Raw genomic sequence first — 23,243 nt, forward strand, 5'->3', positions numbered from 1 at the left:
GAGCCACTCGTGCGAGCCTCTTATAATTTTTTATTTTTTTTTAATAAACCACTTATGCAGCACCAGAATGCCTTGGGGACTCGCATAACCATGACCCCTTCCAACAGCAAACCTGGAACACTAACCAGCCTAGAACCATGTCGTACGCCTAACAAACAAAACATGAAAAAACGGTCATGGGGCCCCCGGAGCCATGAGGCCGGATCAGTCATAGGGCCCCCGAAAACAGAGGGATGACGTTGCGGTGACGATAAGTAATTAAAACGTAAGCCGGACCTGATGGCATATGAAGCGACTTGAATGATTGGATTGGCTAGAAGGTGGCCTAAGAAAGATGACTGCCAACAGGCATTAAAAATATAGACCTTAGTAATCCGAAGCACGTGCATACATAGAACACTAACCACCGCAAACCATAAACGTAAACATGAAATTGTAACAGAGATGGGAGAAAAAAACAAGAGCCTGAGGCATTGCAAGTTCGCTAAGAGAAGTCTCTTATCGTGACAAACAAACAGCTTGTGAAAACATAGCAGGAAACTTACTGGCCCACTGACCTCTGCTGAGGAGCTGTTTGGTGAACTGGGGCAGGAGACCAATCTGAGTGAATATGAACCAGAAGTAAAAGGAGACCAGTCTGAGTGAATATGAACCAGAATTTAAAACAGAAAGTAGGCCTATGGAATGCAACAGACCACCGAGGAAGGGAACGTAAGCCTGAAAAGAACGCAGTTATGTTTGTCGGGAGAGAGGTACCAGAGCGGTGGGTGCAGACTGCCCCAGTGAGATTGAGCAAAACCATGACGTAGCAATGAACAGGAGAATGCAGCTTTGAGTGGGAGCAGAGTACAACACATGATGTAACAACAAATGGGTGAATGCAGCTTTGGATGTGAGTGGTACCTAAAAAACATGGTATGGGCGCAGCTCTGAGAATGGGTAGCGCATGAAAAGCATGGTATAAAGCAGACATATAAATGCAACCTGAAAGTGAGCAGAGTATTGACGTGATGCGAAAGCAGACATATGGACGCAGCTCTAGTAGTGAAAGGAGTATAGGATAAGATGGGAAAGCAGACACGCGGACGCAGCTTTGGATGTGAACAGAATATTGACTTGATGTGACAGCAGACATGGAAAGCGGCTTTGGTAAATGGGGTATACGACCTGGTGTAGCAGTAGAAGTGTGAACACAACTTTGGGTATAAACAAAGCATGAAAATTGGTATAAACGCAGCTCTGGGCATGAGTGGAGCAAGGTGGGAACACCAGGGTGGTGCATCCAGAGCATGAAAACGGAGTAACAGTAGCAGCTATGTCTGTAATCCAAGTATACAACATGTAATAACAGGCGTGTAATACGGATCCGGCTGTCGGCTGGGGATGGAATGAGATGTAACAGCCAACAGGTGAACGCAGCTTGAATGGGAGACCAATCTGAGTGAATACGAACCAAGAGTAGAAAAGTGCAGGACAGTAAGGACGTGCGGATGCAGCATAAGACATAAAATAAAAGCCGAAAGTGTAAATGCCGCTCAGGATAACAGCAGAGCATGAAAGTGCGGCAGGGTTTTTAAGTACATGGAGCAGTGAAATACATGAAGTCTAAAGATGGTGGTAGCGGGGGCAGGGGGGGAGACACATGGCAAGGAACAGCTACAGCAAGAGGCCTGAACAATAACAGCTGCGTCCGATCTCCAAACATGACATCACGTGCAGCCCGGGTAACTCTTTACAGCAAACCGGCTGAAGTAACTTTTCATACGAGACGGATGAAGCAAAGTGAAACTTGTAAGATTTATAGGAACTAACTCCTATTACCAACAAACAAAGTTGAAAACCCGAGGTAGCAGATTCTGAGGCAAAGCCTCCCGTTTGCTAGCAAAGTCGGTTCCGACCGGCCAGGAGAGACGGCCCCGGCCCAACCTACTTACGTAGTATGGCGCGTGCGTGCTACGGTAGCAGAGAGCAAAATAACAAGCTCCATGCTGCAAAGAAAGAATCCTACCACCAGAGAAGCTAGTTTGCTAATGACACCCAGCGGCAGCTGTGCACCTGAGAACACACGCCTGGAAGTGAGGGTGTGGCTCATATATGAAGGGCCTCCGCCCCTCCCACAAATGCAGGCTGACTAATCAGCCTTACCAACGTATATACATCCAAGTGGTCATGCAAATCTCATACCTTTGCCTGCACAATAACCTGCAGGAGGACAACTGTGTTTGAGAAATTTTCAATCTTAGCTGTTTAACCCCTTATTAACGCATTGTGATGTACAGTACATATGTCGTTAGCAGAGGGTGGCTGTCATTAACAGCTACATTCCCCCAAGGTCCAGAATCGGAACTGTGACAATAAGGCCTAGCATTGCAATTGTCAGGGCTTACAATTTTATACCAGCTGTCTGAAGCCCAACAAAGGCCCCCAGGATTGCCTAATATTCGTGCCTCTTAGGGCACCCTTTAGGTATGCCATAACAGATACCTGTGCATTTTACATATATAGGCAGTAAGAAAGAAAAGTAGAAGATATAAAAAATAATTAAATGAACTCTGTCAGTACATTTCAGCCCACTAAACTACTAACACAGATGAAAAGTTGACATAAAAAAGTTTTTGCATAGAATAGTTGAAAAATTAACTTTAACTCCGTCTTACACCATATGCAATTAGCTAACAAGTATCCATTGTGAGTTGTCAGGGAAATGTCCTGGCATTTTGTCAATAATTCTTCCTAACTCTTCCATTTTCAACTTGACTGATGGGTCTAGTGTTCCCTTAAAATCCAAAGAAATCTTCTAGCAAATAGGTACAATAACGACATCTAAACTTATATGTGTGACCTTCACATAGAGGACTACATAAGACTAGTCTGTAGAAAAATATCAGATTTACATGTTTGCATTTCTCATTTGTAGGTATCTTCTTCTCACCTGTTGACTGCCTCTGTCATGTCTGCCCCAGCTGCACTTGCTGTAGCCAAGTTATTCTGGCCAGAAACTGAACCAGTGAAAATAAATATGGAGCATGGGCTTAAACTGGAGAAAGGGTAAGAGGTATATAGATGGTAACGTTACAATTTTATGTGGCCATTGAGAAGACAAAACTATAAATAGTTTTAAAACAATATGCATTCCTTATTCTTTTAATATTCAGAGATTTAGCTAAATGTACTATTTGTGCACAAAGTACAGTAATACACATACCGTAATAGTATTACATGAGAGAATATCTTCACAGTCCACTAATCAGTTTATACTGCAAAGTACCACAAATAATACTACAATAAATGTGACAGTATGTGTATGGCATGTAGACAAGAAAAATGCATGTAATGTAGTTAATGTTGATATACAATGAATAAAATAGTCAGCCTATTCCCAATACACAAACATGTACACCCCCACCTAATTGCAGGAAGTGGTTCCCTGCAAGACATTTCGAAGAGACCTGAAAGATGTTAGATATGCCATTTCGGCTCTGATAAGGGCTGACTTGGATGGTATGGTAGCAACGCACTGTAGTTGAGACACTGGCTACAACTAGTGGAAACACTGGCAATGTCTTACAGGGTCATTGGCATTGATCACCTATGGGAGAAAATCCTTAAAAAAAAACTGCTGCCTTCGGACATATTTTTCCTATTTTTTTAAGTCATGATATTGAAAAGCATTGCTGAACCTATGCACATGCAAATGAAACTATATGCCTATATATTGTATGTGCACACATCTGCCACTGACTCTAAAGAGAAACTATAGAAATGAACTGCATCTTTCCATTTTAAGACATACATATTTATTGTACTAGTCCAAGCCAAGTGTGAATGCTTATGGTAGAGAAATAGCTGTTGGCCCAAATGCTCATTTGTCTGATGTATATCTAGTATATGGCCTTTTTGTCAGTAGTACAGTGTTTTGTGCATTTGATGATTTTGGTAAAAGACTGGAATCCAGCTTGGATAGTCCTGTCTATGCATACTAAAATACAACTTTCTTCACGGATATACTCCAATATGATCGATTTGTATTTAAAATAGTTCCTAACCAATATTGTTCTTGTCCCAAACTAATATTGAAAGATGTTCAGCTTACAGCTATATTATTGGTTCCCAGACAACCATTGTAAGCTGAAACTATTGTCCCCCCCCCCCCGCCCCCCCCCCCCCAAAAAAAAAAAAGACGACAAGTATTACAGGTAGATAAAGTCAATACTGAAAAAGGTAGGATGTACTGCTGGTAACTGTAAATCAATTTTTATGGGACAGAAGCTTCTAGTGTGTATAGTACACAGTCTACCACAAAACTAAAATGTAGAAGACCTCTTTAAGCGCACAGGGAATGTTGTGCTTTAGGTAGGGAAAAGTATAATAAAAATACAAAATAAAATAATAAAGTATATTAGAAAAAGTTTTATTAGGGCATTAGGGACACCATATTAAAATTTGATACAAAGGTTTGGTTACTCTTTAAAGTCACAAATTCTGGTGCCCGCTCCAAATTTTTTAACAGTTTGCACCTTTATGCCTCACTTATTACATGTTTGCCAGGAATGCACCTAATTTATTAAGAAGCCTATGTCTCTTAGTGAGTTGTGTATCTCACTCCAACACATCAAGACTGTCATGTGAAACAGCAGTCTTGATAAATATCTCCCATAGTGTTACCCGGCCTTCAAGCTAGTTCTGAAATAGAATAAAATTACCTTCGATTTTAACGACTTATATTGTCCTTGTCATGTCACATGTACAAGAATTTATGCATATTATCTGGTATATTCACTCTGCTTGATTCTGTTTGTTTCAAATCAGGGATGCAAGAAATATTCTGGAAGCTGCAAGTCAAGGAGCTTCTGCATCAATTTCTTTGGTGGCAAACATAGCTGTGAACCTGATGGCTTTTCTCTCACTGCTAGCGTTCTTCAATGCCGTCCTCTCGTGGCTGGGAAATATGTTTGATTATCCACAGTTAAGCTTTGAGGTAAACCTTTAGTTTTAAAGATCAAGATATAAACATTTTTGGACTAAAGCTGCCCATACACCTTCAGTAGCTGTCAACCGAATGCTCATTTGGTGGACAGCTACCTCCCCCCAATAAATGTAGACATTCAGTCCGGCCACGCTTGGATGTATTTTCAACGGGGAGAGAGGATAAATCTGCAGCCAAACACCTCCAGGTATTGAAAGAATATGGATTGCAGTTTATCCTGCAGAATTACATTCAACATGCACAGCGTCTTAATAAATAATATGGACATGCTTATATATAATGATAATTTTTTAACACAGGTAATATGTTCGTATGTCTTCATGCCATTCTCCTTCATGATGGGTGTAGACTGGGAAGACAGCTTCATAGTTGGAAAACTTATAGGATACAAGACATTTTTTAATGAGTTTGTTGCATATGAATACCTTGCTGGTCTGATTAACAAGAGGAAGAAAAATGAGCAGCTGTTTATAGATGGAGTAAAGCAATATATGTCAGTAAGTATAATTCTACCAAAACATTTGTCTTCCAGAAACAGCTCTCACCCTTGACTGCATTCAGAATGGTGCTAATATGCAATACTTCATGCAGGGATAAGAGTGACACCTTTTCTGAAAAAGAAAACAGTCATATTTTTCTAACCTCAAACAACCCCTTTAATGATGTATCTATAATCAGTGCACCTAGGTAAAAAAAGAATAAGTGATTTTCGATGTTCCATGGTTAAAGCAGCACGATACATTTAGTATGTAAGCCAACATAACAATAAAATGCTAAGAGCATTTTGCAGTGAAATATTTTCTTCCTAAATGAAAAATTAAGCAGCTTCTTAAATAGTCTTCATAAAAAAAATGTCCTACTATTTTCTTTCTGCAGAGTGTTTATAAGTCCTTCACCTAGTTGGTTGGTGGTGGTGAATCTAACATAAATCCTTTAGCGCACAGCTCCTGTTTCTGACAGCTCTCTCTGCTCTCCTCCTCCTTTCTTAGTGTTATAGATAGCTGCAAGAAGGTTATACATGGCAGATATGTGTGGAGAGAGGGAGAGGATACAAGGAGAACAGCTCACGTAGATAGGGAGGAAAGCAGCATCCTGGACACACAGATTCAGCATGTGTTACTAGGAGGGACAGGTCAGCATGTGAAACTAGGAGCTGGTTGCAAATTAAATATCAGGAGCTGAGACCATGAATGAGGGGATAAGACTGTAAACTGAAACCTAGTACATTAGTGATAACTATCTTTCTATGGCTACTTTCACACCAGTGTTTTTGCTGGATCCATCATGGATCAGCAAAATGCTTCCGTCATGATAATACAGTCCTGATCAAAAGTTTAAGACTACTTGAAAAATGGCAAAAAATCATATTTAGCATGGCTGGATCTTAACAAGGTTCTAAGTAGAGCTTTAACATGCAACAAGAAGAAATGGGAGTGAGACAAAACATTTTTTGAGCATTCAATTTAATGAAAACAACAAATAAACTGAAAACAGGCTGTTTTTCAGCTGATCAAAAGTTTAGGACCACACCTCCCAAAAAAACCTAAACCCCCCCAAAACAGAAATCCAACTTCCAAACATGAACTCAGTAATGAGTAGCTCCGCCATTATTGTTTATCACTTCAAAAATTAGTTTCGGCATGCTTGATGCAAGCGTTTCCATGGGGTGAGTGGGAACATTTCTCCAAGTGGTGAAGACGGCCGCACGAAGGACATCTACTGTCTGGAACTGTTGTCCATTTTTGTAAACTTCCCTTGCCATCCATCCCCAAAGGTTCTCAATTGGATTTAGATCAGGGGAACACGCAGGATGGGCCAAAAGAGTGATGTTATTCTCCTGGAAGAAGTCCCTTGTCCTGCGGGCATTGTGTACTGTAGCCTTGTCCTGTTGAAAAACCCAGTTGTTACCACACAGACGAGGGTCCTCAGTCATGAGGAATGCTCTCTGCAACATCTGGACATAGCCAGCGGCCGTTTGACGTCCCTGCACTTCCTGAAGCTCCATTGTTCCACTGAAGGAAAAAGCACCCCAGACCATTATGGCGCCCCCTCCACTGTGGCGCGTAGAAAACATCTCAGGTTGGATCTGCTTGTCATTCCAGTAACGTTCGAAACCATCAGGACCATCAAGGTTACATTTTTTCTCATCAGAGAATAAGACTTTCTTCCACCTTTGAATGTCCCATGTTTGGTGCTCTCTTGCAAAGTCCAAACGAGCAGTTCTGTGGCGTTCAAGGAAACGAGGTCTTTGAAAATGTTTTTTGTTTTTGAAGCCCTTCAGTCTCAGATGCCATCTGATGGATATGGGGCTGCAGTCAGCATCAGTAAGGGCCTTAATTTGGGTCGAGGATTGTCCAGTGTCTTGATGGACAGCCAATTGGATCCTCCGGCTCAGTGCTGATGACATTTTTTTGGGTCTTCCACTTGACTTTTTTGTTCCATAACCCTCAGGATCATTTAAGAATTTAAGAAATTCCAAATGACTGTCTTACTGCGTCCCACCTCAGCAGCGATGGTGCGCTGTGAGAGACCCTGCCTATGCAGTTCAACAACCCGACCACGTTCAAAAAGGGAGAGTTTTGCCTTTGCCATCACAACGTGTGACTACCTGACAGAAAATGACAATGAATCCACATCTTTGCACAGATTTGGCCTTTTAAAGGCATGTGGTCCTAAAATTTTGATCAGCTGAAAAACAGCCTGTTTCAGTTTATTCGTTGTTTTCATTAAATTGAATGCTCAAAAAATGATTTTTCTCACTCTCATTTCTTCTTGTTGCATGTTGAAGCTCTACTTGGAACCTTGTTAAGATCCAGTAATGCTAAATATGATTTTTTGCCATTTTTCAAGTGGTCTTAAACTTTTGATCAGGACTGTACAACAGTCTGCATCCGTTCTGAACGGATCCGGTTATATTATCTTTAACATAGCCATGACGGATCCGTCTCTAAAACTATTGTAAGTCAATGGGGGACGGTTCCGTTTTCTTTTATGTCCGCATCCCAGGACGCATTCAAAAATGCTGCTTACAGCACTTTTGTTTTCGTCATGGGAACACAATGAAACTGAACAGAATGCATTCTGGTGCAATCCGTTCCCTTCAGTTCAGTTTTGTCCCCATTGACAATGAATAGGGACAAAACTGAAGCATTTTCCTCCATTATTGAGACCCTATGATGGATCTCAATAGTGGAAAGGGGAAACTCTGGTGTAAAAGTAGCCTATGTCAGAGGTGTCCATATCCTTTACTGTACTCTATAGTGGAGAAAAAACTGTTGTCTAGGAGTATTAAACTATAAAAAAAAATGTGTTTACCATGCTTTTTGAGTGAGAATTAGACATTGCCAATGGGTTTCATTCTGCGATTCCATTTCAATCTTACTAAAGTAGTAAATATGCTTTGGATTTGCCCTCTTTCTCTCTCAAAACTCAGTCAGTAACACCCTTTATGTAAATTACTTGTTATTTCTCATTATTGTTATGTCTTGTGTTTTAGGTTAGGTCGGAAGTTATTGCAACATATGCTTTGTGTGGATTTGCTAATTTTGGCTCCTTGGGAATTACTATTGGTGGACTTTGTACGTATATGCATTTTTTTTCCCTATTTGTTATGTTAAAGTCTAAACTATTAATGGAATGACACTATGACAAAATGTTGCTTACCAGCCTTTGTTAGGTCTATTGATTCACAGACCACCAATAAATCAAGTTTTCTAAGTAAGAGGTCCTAATTTCTGCCCGGGGAGACCTCATCCACTATGAAAAGCAGCCTGGAAATCACATACAAACATACTAAAGAAAATATTTTTTTCTTTTTAGCATAACATAATTTCCAAACATTACACAGTGTTTCTTGTCCAGTGTTGAATGGCCTTTGTCTTATAGTCTGTGGGTTATCCCCTGTTGCCTTAAAATTGTGGAATTGGAAAGACTCTCCTTTGTTTCTCCACTGTCTTTAGAGGGCTAGGGCTCCAGTGCAACTTTTTGCATTGTGACTTTTCAAATTTTAACAATTAGTCCACAACTATAGGAAGAGCCCTGGCCCAGAGTAATACTTTGGGTTGTATACAACTGAGTGTAGTCAGTAATGTGGCAATAGCTTAGAAGGTAAAGATAAAAAAAAATCACAGTGGAGCCTTGGCCTAAAGCACAGAAATCTAAATTTCACCAAATGCTCTGAGAGGCCAATGGTGACTGCTCAGTGAGAACATTTTTCTTTACAAATAGAGAACCCTCCTTAGATAGATAACATAAAAAGAACTTACATGCAACTTAAAGGAAGCCTGGCTCCAGCATTGGCCCACCACTCCTAAAACTTTACAGTGCTAGAGTGCAAGACATTTTATTCACTCACATGCTATATGGTAATTAGATGCCAAGGGTCCACTGTGCATTACTTATCGATACATGTTTAAAGGGAACCTATCATGTGGATATTTGATTATAATCTAACTAATTATATACAATCATTAACTACTAAAAAGTACCTTAGATGTATTCACTTACTGGTGTGACAGATGGTTATCTCATAATATACACACAAAGATGCCACATGCCGCATGCTAATGAGCTGATTTGAGTCCAGCGTGAAGTCAGTGAGTCCAGCGTATTTTTAATTCAGAGATATAGCTACTCCTCTGCCCACCTGCTGCTGATTCATATGGAAAAAAACTGTCACCCAGCAGCAGGTGGGCGGGGAGAGTCAGGAGCTCATGAATATTCAGGACTCATCATTATCAGCTGGAGCTTTTCAATACAAGATGTTGGCAGATTGACTGGGTCAATTAAAGAAAGTGACCCAGCATTTTGCTAAGAGAATCAGTCACTTATTTATGTTGCCCTTAGTTAGGACACCATAAAACTGGTGACAGGTTCCCTTTAAGTGTTCTGCTCTTTAACAGGTAAACCCTTACAAACCTGGCCCCTGTTGTCCAAAAGGACAACTTCAGCCTTCCCATGCATCATGAGACATGCTTTTCAAAAGGAAGGCTGCAGTCCTGAATCATACGATGTACTTTCCAAAGGGCAGAAGTGAGAGGTTTGAGAGGTTTACTAGCAAAAGAGCAGGAAACTTCACCAAATAAATAATGTCCATTAGTCAGACTACCTTTAAGAAATTGCTTGAAAACATTTTAATGGGTCAAGCATGCATGTTTTTTTCAATGAAGAGGGGGGATACACCACTAACAGAAACATAGAGGCTCTTATCATGTGGAGGAACAAACAATTGAAGAAATCACATAAATCCAGTCCTACTTTCTAATGATGTCAGATGTTGGGAAATAGACTGATTTATTATATTTGTGTACTTAATGGCATTGTATGAGCAATTAGGGGTTAAGCCTGTGTTTGCAGGTTAGGTTTCTAGAGAGATAGACCCTGGGTCCACCACGTAGAAGTCTGTTAGCAGAGGAAGAAGACAGACATGTGTGAGAACACTCTGCAGAGAAAAACCTAAAAATTTCAGTGAATCACCATCTATGAGTTTGCTACAGCTAAAGAACAATTGGTGTATTATAGTACTTCATAAAAAGAAAAGAAAGTTATAGGGTGCAGGAACCACAAGGCTGTGCAGTGGAGTCCATCACCAAGGTACAGTATTGTGCACATTTATTGCAGAGAGTGACCTTGCTGCTGTGAAAGGGAATACTGCCAGTGCACCCTTCCACACTTTGAGACGGTTTGGCCAGCTGTATCTTAAATGTGCACCCCTCAGTCCAGAAATTTTCAGAAGCAATTACCAAGAACCTCATTGCCAGCCTATGGTTCTGTTGAGAGAGTTTGGAAAGACAGAGGAAAGGAGTATGACAACCCCCTATTATTGCTGCTCTCCATACACTGTTATTGGGGACAGATTGCACTGTTTTATGCCTTGGCGGATGTGCTACAACTTGTATTCTGCACCTTAGTAAAGAGAGACTTATTTATTGATACCAACTGGCCTGGTTATTGACTCCACCATACATTGGCCACTGTGCCCACACTCCTGCGTTGCACCCTGCCAAATACCTAGCATCAAGACCACCCCAGTTACCACCAGGCAGAAACAGCAATGCCAGAGTGTGCCCTGAGGTAAAAAAGGGTGCACCCCTCAGCGTATGAACTGCTGAGTATTACTACCATCATCTAGGCCACAATCGCCTCCCTGATGGGACGCTGCAGTACATATGTGCATGGCTAGCTTTACTGTTTTGTTTTTTGATAGTAATATATCATTTGGATAATCATGTTTGCCTCTGTTATATGTTGTAGCCTCAATGGCACCAAGCAGAAAGGGTGACATTGCAGCTGGTGCAATACGGGCCATGATCGCTGGTACAGTGGCATGCTTCATGACTGCTTGCATTGCAGGTATTGTATTAGTAACAGCAAATTTCAGTACTTCGCATTTTTATTAACTGTACAAACTCTTCCCTTAAAGTTGTACTACTGTAGAAATTTGTTCTAATATACTGTACCTTCTCTATCAGGAGCACACAGGTGCGGGACTAATTAAAGTTACCGCACTGTACAGTGTAGCACAGTACTGCACATGAGTGCAAATCACATGAACTGGACATATTTTTATCCACTGAAAGTAAACAGTGAAACCTTTTATTAACCCCTTAGTGACCACCCATACGCCTTTTTACGGCGGTCACTAAGGGACCTTAAGCTGGGCCACCGCTTTTTTTACGGTGGCCCAGTCTAGGCGCTGCACAGGTCCCTTGTGCAGTGGGGAGCGGGGACCAGGAGTGCCGATCCAGCCTGTTTAACACTTTACATGCCGCAGGCAATGTTGTCTGCCGCATGTGAAGTGCTGACAGAGGGAGCAGACTCCCTCTGTCTCCCATTGGCACCCCGCAAATGCGATCGCGGAGTGCCGATATTTATGAAGGCTGGAAGGGCTCTGATGTAGGCCCCAGACCAGCCTTCAGTAATTTCCAGCAGACTGTGCCTCTCTGGCGCAGCCTGCTGGTGTCACGATCAGTGTGGGGGGAAAACTCCACACTAAACACAGGAAGAAAGGGGAACAGTAACTGGGCCTGGAAACTAGGGAAGGAACAGGTCACCTCCTAAACAACCCTAATCCGGGCCCTAACTACCTATCAATATGAATAGACCTTAAAGGCAGGAATATTCATATGCTGTATACCTAGGCCCTTATATCCCTATAAAGCCCTGGAATGAGGTTAGGACCAGAGACAACCCATTCCTCCCCAGATGGACGAAATGAAGTCTCTGTCTCAAGTCCAGATACAAACAACAGGGAATATAACAAACACAAAACAATTAGAACAGACAAGACTTATCTGAAATTAGAAAACTGAGAACCCCCGAAGCACCACAGAGTACAACCGACCAGCTAGTTAGAAGGCAGGAAGAAAATCTATGAGCCACACCTCCAAGAGTAAGAAGCTGCTACTTATGAGAAAGGTAATTTACCAACAAGCAACACCTAAAGCAAGGGGTGAGGCATTTACCAAAACACAGACACAATAAGATCCACAGTGAACTCGTCAATTTAACCCACGAGTCGCCAGTCTCTCCGATCTCCTGGTACCTGCCACGGGAATGTCCGTGACACTGGTCAATGTTAGAATAGCATTGCTATTAAAATGCAATGCACTATAGGGACAATGCATTGCATTTAAAAACAATCAAAATACTGTCTGTGGTAAAAAAACGAAAAAAAACACATGTATTAAATTAAAAAATTTGCTTTTCGATGAAACAAATTGCAAAAAAAAAAAAATCCTCCCCATATGTTTAGTATTGCCGTGTCCGTAACGACCCGGACTACATAAATATAATATAAATTATTCCCCACGGTGAACGCCGTAAAAAAAGGCCCTACAAAAAATAAATAAAAAAGACAGAATTGCTAATTTATTCTTAGTTGCCACCAAAAAAACTTAATAAGAAGCAATCAATAAGCGCCATTTACTCCAAAATGATACCAATGAAAAATACAAGTCGTCCCGCAAAAATCAAGCCCTCACACAAGAGCCCTCCATAGAAAGAAAAATAAAGTTATGGGTCTTGGGAAGCAGCAATGCAAAAACATTATTTTCTTTAAAATAAAAAGGGTTTTATTGCGAAAAAGTAGTAAAACGTAAAAAAAACTATATGTTTAAAGAGACAGGGGGCACACCAAATACTTAAAGGAGTGCAAAGGGTGGTAAAACTACATATGACACAAAATCTGACCCAAGAGAGAGTCAAAAGCGCCACCCCATAAATGCACATCCGACCATAAAGGATATAAAAATATATAAAGTTTATTAGACACAACAACACACACTCTTGTATAATTGTATACAATATGGAACAAAGTGCGGTATGCAATAAAATATATGTAACCGACACACACAGGTCCACTGAGTTATCACATATAAATGTATGCGTTATCAACCAGCATATAAAGCAATACAATAAATCACATATAGCAAATGTAAGGTAAGGTAAGGCCACTAGAATAGAAAATACAGACAGACAGACCAACATGGGGTCACATATCAAGCGCCAAACCTACATAGCCAGCTGGTGCAGTGGACCTGGAAACATAGCAAGCGCCCAACGTGTGTCGCCGGAGCAATCCGGCTTCCTCAGGGGTAAAGGACTGTGTGTTGGGGCGTCAGTTAATATAGGGTGTTAAATAAGCCATAGTTGCATTCACCTGTGCAGCAGGAACTGTGGTCAGTGCATGAGCATAGCAGAATCCAGTCAGAACAGGAAACCGGAAGTGTAAGGCTGGGTTCACACGAGCGTGTCCGGATTAGTTCCGGATGCGTCCCGGTGTGTTGCGGCAAACCCGCGCGAGTAGGAATGCAATTGCAGTCAGTTTTGACTGCGATTGCGTTCCGATGTTCAGTTTTTATCGTGCGTGTGCAATGTGTTTTGCACGCGCGTGATAAAAAACCGACTGTGGTACCCAGACCCGAACTTCTTCACAGAAGTTCAGGTTTGGGTTCGGTGTTGTGTAGATGTTATTATTTTCCCTTATAACATGGTTATAAGGGAAAATAATAGCATTCTGAAAACAGAATGCTTAGTAGGTGATCAGTTGAGGGTTAAAAAAAATAAAAAAAATTAACTCACCTTCTCCTGTTGTTCGCGTAGTTCTCCCGGTCTTTAGTTCTTTAAAAGATAAACTATGGGCTAAAGGACCTTTGGTGACGTCAGATCACATGCTCCAATCACATGGTCCATCACCGCGGTGATGGACCATGTGATTGGAGCATGTGATCTGACGTCACCAAAGGTCCTTTAGCCCATAGTTCATCTTTTGAGAAGTAAAGAAGAGACCGGGACTTACGCGAACAAACGGAGAAGGTGAGTTAATTTTTTTTATTTTTTTTAACCCTCAACTGATCACTTACTATGCATTCTGTTTTCAGAATGCTATTATTTTCCCTTATAACCATGTTATAAGGGAAAATAATACAGTAAATAGACTGTCACCTAGCAACCATGCGTGAAAATCGCACAGCATCCGCACTTGCTTGCGGATGCTTGCGATTTTCACGCAACCCCATTCACTTCTATGGGGCCTGCGTTGCGTGAAAAAAAGGGTGAATATAGAGCATGCTGCGATTTTCACGCAACGCACAAGTGACGCGTGAAAATCACCGCTCATCTGAACAGCCCCATAGAAATGAATGGGTCAGGATTCAGTGCGGGTGCAATACGTTCACCTACCGCATTGCACCCGCGTGGAATACTCGCCCGTGTGAACGCAGCCTAAGTCACATGATCGGCTGGTGGAACGCATATGCGCTCCACCAGCCAAAACACATAACAGGAAAGGACACTGCGAACACACATATTTGGGCTAAACATCGAAAAATAATAATAAGATAAAGCCATTTAGATCCACATAAGAAATGTCAGGCAAGCTGATGAATGATCCAGACAATATTTCCAAACCGGATGTAAATCGCCAAACCGGAAGTGAGGTGCCGCTGTGGAACGCATGGTGGAACGCATAGTGCGCTCCACTGTGAATGGTGGAGCGCACGATGCGTCCAGCACACGCACAGAGGCACGGCAGCATACTGGGAGGAGCAGGGGAGGCAAACACCAGGAGGATGGGGGCAATGTAGTGATAGTAAGTGAAATGAATACATGTACAGCCACTAATATATGTATAGATAATAATCATGATAAATAATAATATAGCAGATACATAGCAGTGAGCACACTAATAGAAAATTGGACATATACATACAAAATATGCAAAATTCAGATGTACAATGTATGGGGAGGACATAGACATAGATTATATATGATAAAATTGGTACATATGAAGGTATATATATATATATATACATATATGAAGCATATCTGACACAAACACCTGTATACATGGTGCTGTCAGAGATCCCAATAGACGTCCCTACAAAAGCATAAGCATTAAAGAAGTGAACAGTAATATACATGTACGTTATAAAACATACACACATGATGATGAATGACCCTAATATAAAATCCACGATCCAATAAGGACCTACAAAAAAAGGGGCAAAAAAGTTTGATAATGAGGTTAAACCTGCGTGATAAGACCACTGATGTGGAAGTGAAAAGCATGGTGAAAACAGAAATACCCGAACCGTGCGTGTGACAAAGTGAGTGAAAGTGAAAACGTGATAAGAGCCTGTAAAGACTAACATAATGGGGTTAGCACAAATAAACAAACAATTATTTGATGTGGGACACACACAAGCCTTCTATGATCTATGCCCTGACTGCAGCCCCCCGAATTAAACCCCCGTAGAGGCAGTGGTTGTTCAATGCCCAATTTATGCGATAATATATGGCTATTATATGCCTCAATACAATGACTGGATAACACATTATTAAAATAAAATAGAGTAGATGCCTCCACATGAAACCAGGACCCCCTGATGTATCCCCCTATTAGTGCTCTAATGGCACCAAGAATATATGTTGCTGTTCCTGTATCCCTGCCATGACTAGTTTAATAAACCCCGGCTGCCTAGACGGGGGAATAAGAGGCCGCCCCCCAATATCAAGTATGATAGTAACCAGTGAACGTGAGTTCCTCATTTAATCCATGCGGAGCAACTGTATCCAGATTAAAAATCCATTTGGACTCGAGACGCAATAGTTGTGAGGTAGCCGATCCTCCCCTCAAATTCATGCGTACCAGGTCAAGTCCCGCAATCCTGAGTCCGGAAATTATACACTGGTGACAATCCAGAAAATGTGCAGCGACTGAAGTTAACGGTTTCTTTGCTTGAGTCCTATCACGTCGGGCCAAAGCGATGTTTGATAGCTGTTGTTGAATACGTTTCCGTACTTCCGAACTATATGTATTTGGTATCACTGTAATCATAGTTACCCAGAGAATAAAGATATTATGTTATTTAAATCGAAAAATGAACGCCGTAAAATTTATAACATAAAAACGCAGTGGTAGTATAGCTGTTTTTCCCATCTCCCCCCGAGAAAGAGTTAATAAAAGTTAATCAGAAAGTTATGTGTAACCCAAAATGTCGCTATTAAAAACTACAACTTGTCCCGCAAAAAACAAGCCCTCATAAAGCTATATAGACGGAAAAATAAAAAAGTTATAGCTCTTGGAACGCGACAATGAAAAAAGGAAGAAAAACGCTTGGTCAGTAAGGCCCAAAACATGCTGGTCACTAAGGGGTTAAATGGTAACAAGCAGAGAACTTGAAAGCCATAAGAAAGCGATAAGATTGTATAATAATTTTCCAGTATACTAACTCTGTGTTCTGTAGTGCCCTTGGATATATACATTTAAGAAATACCAGTCCATTCCATGTTAAAAAAGTGTTCTTTATGATATACCTTTTTTATAGGATGCCTCTGCTATGGACACCTTTTTTCTTTTTTTTTTATTGCACTGGCTTTATTATGGGATAAAAAAAACATAGTTTACTTTAAAAAAATGTGAGCCTGTAGTCCACATGTATTCTCATACATTGCAGGCTGCTTAGTCCCATTCAATTTAAAATCCGGCAGACATGCACAACACATCTTTACAACTAAACCCACCAAATAAATAAAGTTCAATCGAAAGGGATTTCAGATTTATAAGTATTCAGGAAAGCAGAAAGAACACCTACAGGCCGAACCTTCAGAGTGCTTGACTGATGGATTTCACACTGAATGGGACGGAGCAGCCTGCAATGTACAGTATGGGGTTCACATTTTTAGTAGTAACCAATTGCTTATTTGATTTTATCTTATAAGACAGCTGATGCAAAAAAAACACCCTGATGGTGTCCATAGTATTTAAAGAGGACCTTTCATGGGTCCAGACATTATTAAATAACTAGCAGCTTATGTAGGGCACTGTGCACAGATGTAATATTGCTTACTAGTTTGCATGGGTGCCGCTCTGTTCGCTCGCTGTGCCCCCCTGCAGTTTTCCCGGCTGGTATGCTAATGAATAGCATCGGTACAGGGAGGAGGAGACTGCCCTGTTTCTCAATGGGCGTCTCCTTCTCTCTGGCTGTAGCGCGGTCCAATCACAGCGGAGAGCGTCACAGCCAGGGAGAAGGAGAGTATTTTTTTTCTCCCTAGCTGTGGCGCTCTCCTTTGTGATTGGACCCTCGCTACAGCCAGAGAGAAGGATACGCCAATTGAGAAACAGGGCAGTCTCCTCCTTCCTGTACCGATGCTATTTATTGGCATACCAGGCGAGATAAGTGAACAGGGGCGCAGCGGGCGAACGGAGCGGCGCCCAGACAAACTAGTAAGCAATATTACATCTGTGCACAGTGCCCTACATAACCTGCTAGTTATTTCATAATGTCTGGACCTATGAAAGGTCCTCTTTAACCTCTTGCGGACACAGGGCGTACAGGTACGCCCTGATGTCCGAGTCCTTAAGGACACAGAGCGTACATGTACGCCATGTGTATTTCCAATCACCGCTGCGCGGCGGGCGGTGATCGGAACAGAGTGCCTGCTGAAATCATTCAGCAGGCACTCTGTGACAATGCCGAGGGGGGTCCTGTGACACCCCCATATTGGCGATCGCTGAAAACCGCAGGTCAATTCAGACCTGCGGTTTGCAGCGCTTTCGGAAGTTTCTGATCCCCGCGGTCCGTGACCATGGGGATCAGAAACTTCAAAATGACACAGGCGGTGCGGGTGGGTGGACGCACGATCATCCGCCCGCCCCTCTCTCATTTCCAGGATGTCCGAGCGGTTAGCAGAGTATCAGTACATTGCTGACACTCTGCTTGAAACGGCTGACATCTGTGCTGGCACAGATGTCAGCCGTTTAACCCCTTCCATGCCGTGGTCCGTAGGGACCGCTGTATGGAAGGGGTTAGAGCAATATAGGAATTAACAGCACTCCTTAGTATCAATGTGGTGGGTTCACGTCTCCAGGGGGTGGTAAAAAGCCCCCAATTCAGCATACATAACTAAGAGATGAAAAAATAAAAAAATGAAGACAGCACATCCAAAGTGATGGAATTTAATCCGGATTAAATTCCATCACTTTGGACGTGCTGTCTCCATTTTTTTTTTTCATCTCTTTGTATGGAAGGGGTTAACAGGGAGGGAGCTCCCTCGCTCTCCCATCGGGGGTTACTGTGCCATTTCAGCCCCCGATTCATGACAGGATCACAGAGGGAGGGGCCCCCCTCCCTCCCCATCACCCGCTGCTCTATTGTGGCAGCGGGTGATGGTTACCATGGCAACCGGAGGCCTTCACAGGCTTCCTGCTTGCCATGGTAAGGCTAAGTCTGATTTCTGCTAAAGACTAAGTGTAAAGTGAAAATACAGTACAGTACACTATATAGTGTACTGTATTGTATTATACAGACATCTGACCCACTGGATCTTCAAGAACCAAGTGGGTCTGGGTCAATAAAAAGAAAAAAAAAAGTGAAAAAAAAGAAAAAGTCTAAATAAAAAAACACATTTATCACTGATTAAAAATTAAAAAAATAAAATGCACTACACATGTTTGATATCACCGCGTCCGTAATGACCTGATCTATGAAACGGTCATGTTACTTTCCCTGCATGGTGAACTCCATAAAAAAATAAAAATAAAAACTATGATGAAATTGAAATTTTGCCCACCTTACTTCCCAAAAAAGGTAATAAAAGTGATCAAAAAAGTTGTATGTACGCCAAAATAGTACCAATCAAATCGGCACCTCATCCCGTAAAAAATTAGACCTTACATGAGACAATCGCCCAAAAAGTTAAAAAAATATGTCTCTCAGACTATGGAGACACTAAAACATGATTTATACATATTAGGTATCACCACGTCCGTAAGAACCTGCTCTATAAAAATATCACATGACCTAACCCCTCAGGTAAATACCTTAAAACAAATTTGGAATAAAAAGTGGCAAAAAGCCATTTTTGTCACCTCACATCACAAAATGTGTAATAGCAAGCGATTTAAAAAGTTATATGCCTCCCAAAATAGTACCAATCAAACCGCCATCTCATCTCACAAAAAATGAGCCCCTACATAGGACAATTGTCAAAAAAAAAAATATGTAGACTATGGAGACATTTTTGTTTCGAAAATGATATTATTGTGTAAAACTTAAATAGATAATAAAAGGTATACATATTAGGTATCGCTGCGTCCGTAAAAACCTGCTCTTAATAATAACACATGACCTAACCCCTCAGGTGAACACAGCAAAAAATATAATATAAATACGGTGTCAAAAGCCATTTTTGTCACCTTACATCACAAAAACTGTAATAGCAAGTGACCAAAATTTCATATGCACCCCAAGATACTGCCAATCAAATCTACATCTCTTCCCACAAAAAAGAGCCCCTACATAAGACAGTCGTTCAAAAAAATATATATATATGGCTTTCAGAATGTGGAGACACAAAAAATATATATTTTTTAAAAACGCTTTATGTAAAACTGAAACAAAACCCCCCAAAAAGTAGTCATATTTGGTATTGTCACATCCGTAACAACCTGCTCTATAGAAATAGCACACGATCTAACCTGTCAGATCAACGATGTAAATAACATAAAATAAAAACAGTCCCAAAACAGCAATTTTTTTTGCAAATTTTCCATTTTAACCCATGTTTCCAGTAACAAAGAAAGGGTTAACAGCCAAACAAAACTCAATATTTATGGCTATATGGCCACACGGCAGGGCACAGAAGGAAGGGAACGCCATATGGTTTTTGAAGGCAGAGTTTGCTGGACTGGTTTTTTGACACTATGTTCCATTTGAAGCCTACCTGATGTACCCCTAAAAAAAAGTGTCTCCATGTAAGAAACTACACCCCTCAAGGTATTCAAAACTGATTTTACAAACTTTGTTAACCCTTTAGGTGTTCCACAAGAGTTATTGGCAAATGGAGATGAAATTTCAGAATTTTTATTTTTTGTTACCTTGCCTCAAAAAAAGTGTAATATAGAGCAACCAAAAATCATATTTACCCTAAAATAGTACCAACAAAACTGCCACCTTATCCCGTAGTTTCCAAAATGGGGTCACTTTTTTGGAATTTCTACTGTAGAGGTGCATCAGGGGGGCTTCAAATGGGACATTGTGTAAATTAACCAGTCCAGCAAATTCTGCCTTCCAAAAACCGTATGGCATTCCCTTCCTTCTGTGCCCTGCCGTGTGCCCGTACAGCATTTTACGACCACATATTGGGCGTTTCTGCAAACTACAGAATCAGTGCAATAAATATTGAGTTTTGTTTGGCTGTTAACCCTTGCTTTGTTACTGGAAAAAATTGATTAAAAAGGAAATTTTGCCCAAAAATCTAAATTCTGAAATTTTTTCTCCATTTTACATTAACTCTTATGGAACACCTAAAGGGTTAACAAAGTTTGTAAAATAAGTTTTGAATACCTTGAGGGGTGTAGTTTCTAGAATGGGGTCATTTTTGGGTGGTTTCTATTATGTAATCCTCACAAAGTGACTTCAGACCTGAACTGGTCCTTAAAAAGTGGGTTTTGGAAAATTTCAGAAAAATTTCAAGATTTGCTTCTAAATTTCTAAGCATTGTAACGTCCCCAAAAAATAAAATGGCATTCCCAAAATGATCCAAACATGAAGTAGACATATGGGAAATGTAAATTAATAACAATTTTTGGAGGTATTACTATGTATTATAGAAGTAGAGAAATTGAAATTTGGAAATTTGCTAATTTTTCAAAATTTGGGGTAAATTTTGTATTTTTTTTATAAATAAAATAGAATTTTTTTTACTCCATTTTACCAGTGTCATGAAGTACAATATGTGATGAAAAAACAATCTCAGAATGGCCTGGATAAGTAAAAGTGTTTTAAAGTTATTCACACATAAAGTGACACTGGTCAGATTTGCAAAAAATGGCTTGGTGTCACGGCGGACGTGCACTCAGTATAAACGATAACACACCAACCAGGCTCTGGACGAGAGACAGGGGAAGGGTGACCTCCTAGTAAATCCCTGACCTCTTTCCCTGCACTGCTCAGCCCACAGGCAGACCTTAAAGATAGGTGTGCTGTGTCCACCAGCCTGGACTAACAAAACCCTGAACTCCCTGAGATGGTGAAGTGGGGAGAAAGGAGCAGCCTGCTCGCACAGAACCTGGATGGGCTAGATGACACAAACAACCAAACTAGAAATGCCACTTATCTCTGAGAGCAGGAACAGACAGCCAACCTTTCCTCCAAACTTCCCAGACCAAAATGAACAGTATAATCCGCTCAGAGCACTTAGCTGGAGGCCATTTAAACTAATGACTCCACCCAGTGCACCTGATGTGAGGCGGATCCAGCACGACACCAGAACAAATACTAAACTCGTGCTGCTATCCTGGCCGACCTCCGCACATCGTCAGAGTGGGGCATGACACCCGGTCCTTAATGTGAAAATGAGCCCGGTCCTTAAGGGGTTAAGTAATTCCTTTACTTGCAGGTAAAGGTAGATAGCATTTGATCCTATTTTCATAGCAGTGTAGATAGATGATAGATAGATATAAGAGAGATAGATAGAAAGATAGTTGTGACATGGTGACTAATGTTTGATAATTGTATGTAAGATAATGTGTTTACTTTTCTGTTTTTCTATACCATTTACAGGCATATTAACTCCACCAATTGCACAGACCGTATGCAGTGATGTGTTAGACAGCATCTTCCTTAATTCTACAAACTTGCCTGTTAAAACACCAGAGATTACTGACTGCTGCTTGACCCTCTATAAATGGTAACTATGTATTGCTAGTTATACACTTGCATCTTTTTTTAACGTTATTATTCAGAATTTAAAGGCATACCTTCCGTGGAGGGAGACCATGCAATTTCTATGAGGCCTGTGGAGGAAGCATGCCCAGCACTGAGCTGCTTGTTAACTGCTTCTCGGCAGAGTTAAATGCATTTTCTGCAGCTGCCACCAGGGGAGCTCACTGAGTAGAGATTCATATAGCTCCTATTAAGTTCTATTGTAGCTATATTAATTAATGTATGATGAGCTCCCACTAGTGGTGGCAGCCAAAGCTTTATCATACATAATGGGATATGTAGCTCACTTGGGGAGATTAATCAGTGCATTTATGGCAGTTTTATAGCATTAATACAGTGAAAAATATTACGAATGGGATGAAAAACTTACTTTTTATAAAATGTGCAACTGTTTTATAACAGTGGATTAAATGGGGTTTTTTTGAGACTCAGGGGAACCCATCAACCCACCTTAATTAGTCCTAACTTGACTACAAAAGAACATTTCCAATACACTTTCTGTCTCAAACTTGCATGGATGGGCCACTCTGGAACTTGGTCACATGGCATGCTTTTCTTCCGAAATTCCACATCCTTCAATATTACATCCTTCAGACTGCATTGCAGATTTCCGGTCTGGTCTACAGATGAGCATGTTACTTGCACAGCCCAGGGCAGATGAGTTACTGTGGACAGGGCCAGAATTATTCATCTCCCTGTTGCATGTGCGGTAGATTTGGTGAATTCAGAAGTTGATCCTGGTCCAAAGCACTTCCCCCCATGCTGGCCTGCTGCAGTTATGTCCCTGTCCATAGGTCAGACTGAAAGCCTTGTATTTAGACGTAAAGTTGGTGGATGTAGGATTTCCAAATAGAGGAGCATCACATGACATGCCGTCGAGACAATATGTATATTAGATTTTTATCTTTTGCAGGCAAAAAAGGGTGGGTTGATGGGTCCCAACAAACCCCTTTTTGGAGAAAAAAAAAAGCCTTTTGTGAGATTTTCAAGCTTGTTTTTTTCTTCTCAAAAACAGGTGGGCCCAGATG

The 23,243-nt window shown here is 41.1% G+C and overlaps 1 protein-coding gene across 1 annotated transcript in view; it reads left to right on the forward strand.

Moving 5' to 3' along the window:
• The window catches only part of SLC28A3 (solute carrier family 28 member 3), a 117,478-nt gene that overhangs the window by 93,295 nt on the left and 940 nt on the right, over nt 1-23,243 (forward strand). Inside the window, 6 exon segments of the mRNA XM_040417024.1 lie at nt 2,918-3,048; nt 4,810-4,978; nt 5,287-5,484; nt 8,484-8,565; nt 11,240-11,338; nt 22,054-22,180. Coding sequence (XP_040272958.1) covers nt 2,918-3,048; nt 4,810-4,978; nt 5,287-5,484; nt 8,484-8,565; nt 11,240-11,338; nt 22,054-22,180 — 806 coding nt within the window.

The sequence above is a fragment of the Bufo bufo genome, chromosome 2 (assembly GCF_905171765.1).
Source record: "Bufo bufo chromosome 2, aBufBuf1.1, whole genome shotgun sequence".
Classification (NCBI taxonomy): Eukaryota; Metazoa; Chordata; class Amphibia; order Anura; family Bufonidae; genus Bufo; species Bufo bufo.